The following is a 10,847-nucleotide window of genomic DNA, read 5'->3' on the forward strand; positions in this document are numbered from 1 at the left end:
TGGTGGACTGTAAACTTTCCGATTCAGAATATTATTTAGATAGAAATTTATTTATCTATTTCATACAATTGCTAGAACAGTACAATGTAATGCATCGTAATTTTTGAGGAAAGCTTAATTTTCTCTCTCCCTTAGAAACTTAAGATACCTGAAAAAGTTTTTCATGTAAAAATAATAGACTTACTTGTCCAGTAGTGTTAATAAAGATTGAAAAAATCGTGGAAATTATTTTAGGAGAAATAACCAGAACTTATCAATTTAGTCATTAAAGTAACATCTCAGCTCCCCCACTATCCCATTAAAACCAAAATTCCCTGAAAAAAAAGTTGAATTGTATCTTAGAAAGTAGGTTTACAAAGCTTTATCTAAAGCTGTTTGAAGAAAATCTGTTCCAATACTTTTCTGTAAAAATACTACCCTTTAAGTTATAAAACATCAGTTTGGTTTAAGACATTTGCTTAGAAAAATAAATTTATTGATGTCTGGAAATCCTGAGTAAGGATTATATTTGGTTACAAATGTAAGCTTGGGAAGGACAATACCTGAAACGTGAATCTTCTGATAACTGAACATATATTTATTAATATATACTTTCTGTTTGGGAGTTAACGGCCCCTTGTCAGATCTCTGTACCCAATGCTTACTACTCGATTTAGGAAATCTCTTCCATATGCTTTATATTACAAATCAGACAACCAACCCTTAATATTATATTCATAGTCTAGGAATCACTTAGGTCGATGGTTTTCTTGTATTCTTTTAACGTATCCATTTCACCTCATTTCCACAGTGCTTTTTTCTTTTCCCATCTCACACAAGACTTCATTTCTAATATGGGCAAGGTAAAAAACTTTGTAATTCCTAAGTAAGAAATACAGCTATACAGCCAGCTTAGTTCATCTTAGTTCTTTAGATGATGCCCGCGCTTCGCCTTAAAACTTAGAATGTGAATTCTACGATTCGATACTGCACTGCTTTAGGGAAAGTAACGACACAGCTCCCTCACAAAAAATAAAAAAAGAAACGATAATAAATAAATAAATAATATATAAATTGAAATATAAAGGACAAAAAAGGCCTAACATGTGTTATTCCAGTTTCAAGTGAATCTCTCTGGCGCGAGTTTCCTTCATCCTTAGAGGACCAAACTTTTAACCAGGGAAAGATACTCCTTGACAAATCCTTGGCCAAAATTGTAAGACAGTTTCATCCTGGATGTTTTGAATAGATTTGTTGCGTAAAAAAAAGTAGAATAAAACTAAACTCAAAGTTAAACATTTATTCCTTTTTTAGACAACTTAGCGGATCCTTCAAAAAGTTACCAAAAACTGTTGGAAACGCCAATTAAATCGATTTGAGTGATTCTCGAATATTGGAAAATAACAATACTAAGATTACTTCTAATCTTTATTTAAAATCCTGTTTTTGAGAATTATTGAAAAATGTTAGTTATGTAACGCCAACGTTAAAATCCGGTTTTCTAAGATATCTGTAGATATATAGATTCTCCCCAGAGGAAACAAGATGTAAGTTTAGAATATAAGGCTTTCATAGATTCTAACTGTAGATATATACATTCTCCCCAGAGGAAACAAGCTGTAAGTTTAGAATATAAGGCTTTCATAAAGTTCGAGACTTTGTATTGGAAAGAACAAACTAGACTATGTCTTCATATCGTAAACCTCACCCAACTTGGTGCATTCAAGCATCTATCTCTGCAGGCAGGCCCATGATTGAAACGTAAATGTTGCAAAAATGAAGGGTAGATGAGTTACGCTTGGATTCTGGTAGGCTTAAAAAAACAGCCTGATCCTTTCTCCTTTACTTCTCTAAAAACAAAACATTGAAAGAAAATTTACAATTAACATATTACCCTTCATTAAAGAGAGGATGGCCAAATATTTGGTGAACGATGAATCAGATGTCTTCTCTATGCTTAGAACATTTGATTTATTCCAAATTATTGTAAATGAAAGAAGCGTAAAGCCTATTAGATGCGTTATATTTCTAGTTCGAAATCAAAATAAGTACCTTAATATCTTTACGCCTTGCGTTCCACGCCTTCAACTGCATGGGTACCATGAAATCTTGTCAAACCTTGTGATCGTAGTATTTTATTTTCACGACCACAGTAGTTCACACAATTATAGTGTTTTTATTATGAGTTCGAAAAAAAAACATTGCGTCTTTTTTCAAATGAATCTTTTAATTTAAATACAAAGAGCACCTAGACTTCAAGAGAATATCTCATTGCTTAATTAATTCTCTAACTATATTAGCGAAAAATGTTTTTAAGCATTAAATTTAAAAGACAAAAGATAAGCTTGTATTTCTTTAAAAAAAAAAAAAAAAAAAAAATCACACTGTACTAACGCACTTTTAATGTCTGCTTCTTTGCTACAAATTCATTGAAGCATTTTGAAACTATAAACAATTAAAATTAAAACAAATTGCAATTATATTTGGTAAAAACTTACAATTACTTTTACAATATTTTTCCGATAAATTGCTATAGATTTAAATAAATTTACCATGGTCTTGTTTTACTCTGACTGGCATGTGTTAATATCCACGTATATTTTGGTTTTTTTACCATTGACATCTGTTTATGTCTAGGATGAGTTGGACAGATTAAATATTTTCTACTATCCCTAACTACAATATAACAATCTTTACAACGTTTTTGCAACTTCAGTTTGACTTTAAAACCACATATTTGTTCAACTAAAGGTGACTTTAAGCTTAAGAAAAGAGATTGAAAGGGTGATGGTCTTGCTTCAAATAAACTGTATGTCCTGCATGTTATTCCTTTAATTGATGTTTTTTGAATGAATGAGTTAGCTTTCAAAATAGTTTGACACAGAATATTCATTTCCTGAAAATATATATATTTAAGCACTTAAATATTTCTTTTATCGTTAACTAAGTACTTGTTGCTATCTACTTACGAATAATTTTTTAACAGTTAACTGTCTTCATAACACTTGCGACCAGTGTTAAGCTTATATTAAGAACTAAATCTTATGGAGGTTTTGTTGCTGGTTATGTTGTGAGAAATTTGTAACCTCTAATAAGAAGGTTATGTTTTTGAACCTGTTCTTGTCATGTGTGAAACGAATAATTTTTTTTCTCTCAGATGAATTCTCTTGACACTATCGTGATTAATTAAAAATGCAGTCAAAGAGTGGTGAACTTAATTCTTCTGAAATTAAATCTGCCTTAAGAAAATCAGAATTGAGATTTAGTGCAAGAGATGCTCTTTTAAAAGCTGGTAAAAATAAAATTATTTTTGTTTTCTCATTTTTTCGTTTAAAAATATTGTTGCATATTAATAATTTATGTTTTACAGAAGAATTGATTTGCTCCTATAATAATAATCTAAACCGGCAGCAAGCATTAAAACAAACAGAATTAACTCTTGAAATAATTGCAGAATTCGTATTTAACGAGGTGGATAGAAGAGGTATGAGAAAGAAGGTTTGTGAGCGTCTTATCTCCATACTTTACTGTATAAAATATGATGGAAATTCATCTTTGTGTATTAGAAATATCGTTAAGATATGTTCTTTCATAGTTCATAATTAATAACATTTAGTTAACGAGTACTGAAGAAGTTGAAGTGATTCTGGCAGTTATTGATCATCTTGTGCTTGCAAAGACCGAAGTTCGAAGGAATGCAGTATTTTTGTCTTTGTTTCCATTGCATCATACAATTGATAGAACATGGTTTCTGGTCACTTTGATCTCGCTTGCAATTTCTACGATATCTGTACCAGTTCTTTCAGCTGCAGCCGCTCATCTCCAGCAGGTAAATATAAAGATCCCTATCTTTATTTTGTATTAAAATTGTCCGGCAGGACAGTTGTATAAGGTTTGATAACAAAAAAAAAGTTTAATAATAATATAAGGGTTGATCGTCAAAAACTGCACGAAAAAGGTTTAAGTACAACGGTTTTTGTAAGAATAAGAGGACCGTCTATATTGTTCATTTGCTTACCCACCAATCTCGTTTCAACGTTTTTCTAGCTTACCTTCCAGAAGCTCTTTTTTAGAGACGTTAAAAGTTGCTGCATTTAAGCGAAAAGAATCAAATAAACATACAAATCATGCATAAAACTAGTTTCGTTAATGGTTTGACATGCTTATATCATGGTTCGGGGCTCACAAACAGCGAGCGCAATGTCAGGATTCAAAAAAGAAGCAGAAACAGAATTTCGGATTCTTAATTGTATCTGTGCAAAGTTGAACCCCCCCCCCCCCCCAGTGAGATCTTTCTGAGCCTGTCAGTAATATTAGATTTTTCAGTTTACTACTGAGTGAGAAGAGTTGAAATAAAACGTTTTGGGCGTGTAATTGGGCCCTGCAGAAATCAACCTCAGTGCGCGGGATATTCTATTTTTACCTACCTATTTTCAAAATTCTACACACCATCTTTAAACAATGGATTTTGAGCACTACTGAAAATTGTAAAACTTTTATTCGACCACGAGGTTGAAGTCCGCATCATTTCTTTCGAAAGTGCTTGTTCTAATCTTGAGTCAGTTTATGTGTCATAAAATTACTCTTAGTCAGTTAAAGTGTCATGAAATTACTCTTAGTCAATTTATGTGTCATACTAGAGTAGAGGTGTTACAGTTAGATCCATTTTCTCACTAGTTAAAATTATATTCAAACAATTACTCTTAAAAGCGATAGTTTTGAAAAATGAAATAAGACCCTGTCAAATTCATTGGATTTCATGGTTTACATTCATTGGAACATCATGGTTTACAGGTCGGTTGTACTTCAACATATGCTAGCCAGTTTGCTCGTAAACTTGTTCAGGAGTATTTCATGCTAGTACCGATAGATACCCAAGCAGTTATTGACTTACCTAAAGATGCACCACTTTTTGTAGCCAATTTCCTTACAGCTGTCGCCGAAGGTTACAGTTTTGTAGGTAAGTCACATTAGACATAAATTAAAAATTTTAATTATTTCTTATTTTCAACCTTCAATATATATTTGTAAGATTATTTTTATACAATTTTTTGTTCTTCAGAAGGCAAGCAGAAATTTACACTACCTCCTAGGCATATGTTGGAAATTGTTGTCAGATGGATTAAAGATTATCCAAGACTTTGCCTTACACCTTTATTACCTGCACTTAATCCGGCACTTCCTCAAGGAGCAATTGTGATGCCAGCAGTTACACCATACACAGGGCTATTCAAGTAGCTTGAATTTTTAGATTATTAATTTAAAATAAGCTTTTGTATTATTTTTTAACAGGAGGTGTTCTAACCCGATAAATTAATTAGAATTCAGTCATGATCTATCTCCATTGTCACTTGTAGATCATAGAGATTGCTTTAGATACAGTTTTCCTTACACATTATATTTATAACTCAGAGTAGCCTCTTGATTTAGTCATGAAAGATACTTTAATTACTCTTCTTTTAAGCTCATTCATAATTATGTAATCAGTAATCAGATTAATATTATAAGTCTCTTTTCAGATGGTGCATAATGTCAGTGATAGACACTTCCGAAAGTTCAGTACAGCTTTACAGTTTACTGGAATCTTTATTGCTGTCATCGCTAGAGCGAGCAGCTACTGAAGGTTTGGCAGACAATGAGCGCAATGTAGTTTTGGCGCAAGATCTGGCCAGTTCTGTGCCGGCATTACTTGGTCTGTGCTGTGACAGATCGATTGTGTTAAATCAGGCAGTAGATCGCCTGGCTAGAATTATACAAGTAACAATGGTGACAAAGACTCTGTATGGCTCTAAACGTTAGTAATTTTTTTCTTATTATTGTTATTTAATTTTTATTTTATTTAAAAAGTAGCAGCGATGAAATAAAAGTTACTAGAATTTCAGGAAAAAAAGAATTAGCTCCTCCTTTTTTAGAAATTGTCAGTAAACGTACAAATAATTAGAAGGTCCTACATGTTTCCCCTTATGTGTTTCAATACGTCCTTAAATGGACGAAAGTATGAGAAATAAGTGCCTAATGACGAACAAATATTTAATTAATTAGGCAGTACTGACGCCAAAAACAAATCTTATTAAAATGTCTGAGGTTGTACCCCTACTTCTGCTACTTTTTTTTTATTTGACTGTTTTACGTAAATTCATCCCCTCTTTCATAATTTCATTTAAAATCCAAAACTTAAGAAAGAATCAGAAGGTCCTAAGTTCTGGATCCAGGAAATTGGGGAAACGAGTTTTGTGTTGCCACTCACTGATACTGCTTTTAGTTTGTTGTAATAGTTACACTCATTAAAGTATGCGTTTGGATTTGAAGTTGAAGGAATTTTACACTTTTAAAGCACGCCCAGGGGTACTATCTGAGCTCACGCTATACTTAGCGAGTTGCGTTAGGTTGAATATAGGAATCACAGAAGTAATGAGTGACTATTTGGTAAATCCTAGGGAAAAGCAATTCTATCAGAACAATGATCACTCAAAGTTATACACTGCATATTTTTCAAAAGATTAAGTATTCTAAGAAAAAAATCATAATTCGCATGGGATGCATCTTAGCTGGGCTAGTCACATCTACATAAGAAAGTCATAATTGATGTCTTTAGTACCTAGTCAGTTATGGATTTTGCTTTGTCCACAATCGCCACACCCATCCATGTTTCAATAATTATTCAAATTAATCATTATCTCTAGAGTTTGACTCTTTCTTGCAGTATCCTTACATTTAATTAAAGCATATTATTCTAATTTCAGAAGAATTATGGAGGCAATTGGATTCACTTCCACCTAATAAACTTATGCAGCATGTTAAAGAAAATATTTTCAAAACATAAACAAAAGAAATTAAGGATTAAATTAATTGTTTCCAAGTGCTTAAACTGAGCTTCTTGTTTGTAAGTAAAGCATTAATCTATTTAAAAAAAGTAAGCTGAGTGGATAAATCATGATTTAAAGAAAATTTTCTTTTATTTCAGTATAGTCTTAAAAGTTCAGGGGAAATGTTGAATTGCTGAAAATTCAAAACAAGTGAGGAAATAATCGGAAGATGGATTTTATAAAATAACTTTCTGAAAGAGTTTAACAGAAAAAGAATTGAAGTTTTCATGCTACTACTCTGAACAAAGCGAATGAAGCCGATTAAGAACATCCTATAATAAAAGGCCGTTTTTATTTTTTCAATTTAACATTTTATTTGTATAAATAAATGAATTTATAAACAGTTTAAATCTACCCTTTATTAATTAAATCTGAATGGATACGTTATGCCACAAACCAAACTTGCATTAATTAAGATGAAAGCGTACTCTGTTGAATCCAAAATAATGTTGGTTCAAAATGTTATTTGTGGAAAAACTTTTCATGGCTATCCGACATACAAAATTTCATTGGTTCATTAGTCGGTATAACATTTTTCTTTATTTTATAACTTAAAATGTTCACAAACATTATTTGCGGTCAACTATGAGTAAGCTACTAAGTAAGAATTTTCGCTTAATTTAGAGGCCTTCCGCAAAGCAAGTTAAATTACGGTTATGATTTATCAAAAGTTTAAAGAATTCATAGTTTCTAACGTTACTGTATATTGTTACACTAGCGATAGCAAACTTAGCCCAGTTGGCAGCATTTTTAAAGGCTAAGCCTAATTTACAAATCCTCCCCTGAACATAATTAAATGAAGCAATCTTACCAGTAGTAAGATAAAAAATAAAAATTCATAAAGGATGAGTTAGATATCAGCTAAACTAAAGTCCGATCAAATGGTACAGTACGTAGTGGTCTTTAATAAAAATTATTTATGTAAATCTGGGCAGTTTCTTTAACATAAATAGAAGTAGTAAATGTCTGAAGCAGCAAGGGTAAAAGTAAAATTAACTTTTTAAACATATAAACTACTTTATTTTTTTTTAAATACGTTTTTTCTTATTATACATACAAAAATATACTTAAATTACAAAATAAACAACATCAAGCCTTAATTAATACAATTAATTAATACAATTTATTTATTTTTTTTAGAATATAAAGATTTTTTAACAATACATATTACAACTGTCACAGATAACACACTGATTAACAACAATTATCTACAAACTAGGAACACTAGGTCTTGGGCATTATTGTTTTTTAACTATGTCCACATAAAATTAAAAAACCTCTTCTCTTACAAGAGTCAACACATGTTGCAATAAGCTGTTCAATTTGACGTATAAACTAGTCGCCTTTTTTCAGACGAGGCTGAACGTCTCTGCCAACCAACGTTGGTTCAAATGTTGAAAGAAAATATTAATGTAATAAAATACTTGCCAAGAGAAAGTTTGAATGTACAGTATTAAATCGTAAATTCAATACAACTGTTGGCCATAGGTGAGTAAAAAATAATATGAAGTAATAAAAATGAAATACCGTTTAGATTAAACGAGTGCAATCAAGGCACATTTTAGAGGATTTGCAGAAACAGTACAGAAATTTAAAGTGACTTGTTAAAGACTATTTCGCAAGAGTAAAAGAAAGAAAAGTCCCTCTCTCTTTAAAATTGACGGGCTCTTAGCAACTATTTTCTGCATTAACCAACTGCAAAACACCCTAGGAAGAAAAATAAGTAAAAGACCGGATGTTGGGAAAATAATACTATTTCAGACGAGATCAGATTCTAGAAAATGGGCAGAAAATAACTCAGCGATACCAAAAACGAGGAAGATTTTTAGAAGGCTGGCATACATTTTCTATTATACAAGAACTAAATATCTTTTATACCTGCACGTAAACAGACTACTTTCATAAACAAGAAATTATTTAACAAATAACAGAAAGGAAGGGAGTAGCTGAATGGTTAGCGAATCTAGCTGCTGGCCCTTTCCCTCTTCCTTGGAGAATCTAACAGCTTACTGTCCGGCGATGGACAGTGCTGTCTGTAACGAGAGAACATGGTCCGGAGACCAACAGTGCACTGAAAAGAAGCTCCTAGCTAATAACCTCAGATGTTAACGACCTAAAATACAAAAAAGGGGAAAAGAACATATTTCTTAACAAAATCCTACACAGGATTCCGAGTAGGAGTGAAAGGCATTTTGCTGCAGTACCCGAAGTATAAGAAAATAGCTGGAGCCATTTTAGAGAAAATCGCGAAAAATTAAAAAACTGTTTCAGTAAAGTTGCACTGCTTCGATAAAGTAGTACATACGATATAACGGATCCTTGTTCGCCTGAACCTTTAATAACAGAAGATATTACTTTCAACAACCAGTAATTTGAAGTATTACTGTAACTAACATTTCTCTCCTCTCGAAAAGAACCTCTTATGAAACTTGCATCAAATATATTTTAACAGGACAAAATATATTAATTATGTACTTTAATATAACAGAAATATAAAAATTAAACTAATGTATTCAATATAACATAGCATAGGACTGATTTTAAAAATGTATTAACAAATTAAATGCTATCAAAATTCTGAAATCTGTAATGAATTAACTGGTAACATAGTAATGGTAAATATTATATTATAAACATTTAATATATAATATTTAATTCATAAAACTATAATATATGCCCAGACCTTTACGTTTTTAACATAAAATTAATTAGGGCCGTGCTTTTACATTTATATTACAAAAATACAATACATTAAAAGGTACATATTATTTTAAAAATCTAATGATATCACTGAAATTCTTTTACTTTAGGCATTGTTCCTTTTTTATTTTGCACAATAGACAAAATCAAATTAAAATGAATATGTAACAACAAAAACTAATGTTTGAAAAGATTAGGAGAAGTTAGTTTTTTTTTTAATAAGTTCGAAGGGTACAAAAACTGAGTATACATCTTAGATCAATAACAAAGACTAATCTGTTACTAATTCTTATTAGGATCTGGAATATTTGTATGACAATTCATTTTTCTTACTCCGGCAATACTGAAATCAAGTCAAATTTTCGAGATTGACATTTCATGAGAATTTTTTGATGCCTCCTGAAAACAGGTTCTTTTTTTTCAACCAGTCAAAATCACGTAATCGAGAGTCTATGAAGGTTAAATCAACGATATTATCCAACGCATTTCCAAACTCATTCGTAATTAGTAAAACGGTAATTTTTTTTCGAGGCAAATCATAGCCTAGTTCTTGTACAAACAATTACTATCATTTTCAAAAACGCCAATCAATATTTGGTTCATTAAAATAAAAATGTATGTCTTAAAAAATTAAATAATTCATGGATCTTTTCGCAGAAAATTACCCAAAAGTGGTAAGTCAATGTGTTCAGCTGACCATCAAATTATAATGGAAAAAAGACTTGTACAAAATAGAACATTGCTGATCCATTATGTTATAGTTTTCCGGCAAAAATAAATTCGCACTTTTCCCAAACCTTTTCAAACAATTTTACTTGTATTCATTTATTATGGTAATTAATTTAATTTAAGAAAATAGATAACAATTTGTAAATTTCCCCTAAGTACATCAAAACATTTAACATTACGTTTACCATGTATTTTCACATCTCATTAATTTTTTTATAGCTGATAATTATGAGCAGCTGTCAATTAGTTAATACTACTATATTTCGCAGATATAAAATAAATAAATAAAATAAATGACATTTGGGGATTGATGTTAATATGAATTTTTTTAAAAAAAAATCTTGACCTGATAGTTAAGATGATCCCATTAGCTGTTTATAACTGTAAGAGGATGTAGATAGGTGGTAGGGGACAAACGGAGCTTGTGGAAATAAGGAATTTAACGATATCGAATAGTACAATCAATGAAGTAAGTTTTAAAGAAAGTGGTTTGACGGCGTTAGATGAGTGGAGGCACACAAAAAATCCATAAAATTGTTGCTTATCGCAATTATTAAGATTTTAATTTACAAA

The 10,847-nt window shown here is 31.1% G+C and overlaps 2 protein-coding genes across 2 annotated transcripts; one reads left to right on the forward strand and one right to left on the reverse strand.

Annotated features, from left to right (window-relative positions):
* Positions 1-2,339: 2,339 nt before the first annotated feature.
* On the reverse strand, positions 2,340-3,075 carry mRpL36 (mitochondrial ribosomal protein L36). The gene is made up of 2 exons (XM_074144153.1): positions 2,949-3,075; positions 2,340-2,875 (listed from the first exon to the last, which is right to left on the reverse strand). The coding sequence occupies exon 2, from the start codon at positions 2,870-2,872 to the stop codon at positions 2,528-2,530; it is 345 nt and encodes a 114-aa protein (XP_074000254.1). The 5' UTR covers positions 2,873-2,875; positions 2,949-3,075; the 3' UTR covers positions 2,340-2,527.
* LOC141462358 (integrator complex subunit 15) lies at positions 3,065-7,195 on the forward strand. Its single transcript, XM_074144152.1, has 8 exons — positions 3,065-3,271; positions 3,350-3,477; positions 3,596-3,808; positions 4,774-4,939; positions 5,042-5,213; positions 5,499-5,773; positions 6,723-6,862; positions 6,944-7,195. Exons 1-7 carry the CDS (start codon positions 3,172-3,174, stop codon positions 6,800-6,802), a joined length of 1,134 nt encoding a protein of 377 aa, XP_074000253.1. The 5' UTR covers positions 3,065-3,171; the 3' UTR covers positions 6,803-6,862; positions 6,944-7,195.
* The last annotated feature ends 3,652 nt before the right edge of the window (positions 7,196-10,847 follow it).

Source organism: Rhodnius prolixus, unplaced genomic scaffold, assembly GCF_049639745.1.
Source record: "Rhodnius prolixus isolate KJV_2025 unplaced genomic scaffold, Rpr scaffold_1, whole genome shotgun sequence".
Lineage (NCBI taxonomy): Eukaryota > Metazoa > Arthropoda > Insecta > Hemiptera > Reduviidae > Rhodnius > Rhodnius prolixus.

Coding starts and splice junctions, on each gene's coding strand:
- LOC141462358 (XM_074144152.1), top strand. CDS start 3,172: ATGCAGTCAAAGAGTGGTGAACTTAATTCTTCTGAAATTAAATCTGCC. Junction 3,478..3,595: donor GAAGAGGTATGAGAAAGAAG/GTTTGTGAGCGT, acceptor AATAACATTTAG/TTAACGAGTACTGAAGAAGT. Junction 4,940..5,041: donor CGAAGGTTACAGTTTTGTAG/GTAAGTCACATT, acceptor TTTGTTCTTCAG/AAGGCAAGCAGAAATTTACA.
- mRpL36 (XM_074144153.1), bottom strand. CDS start 2,872: ATGAATATTCTGTGTCAAACTATTTTGAAAGCTAACTCATTCATTCAA.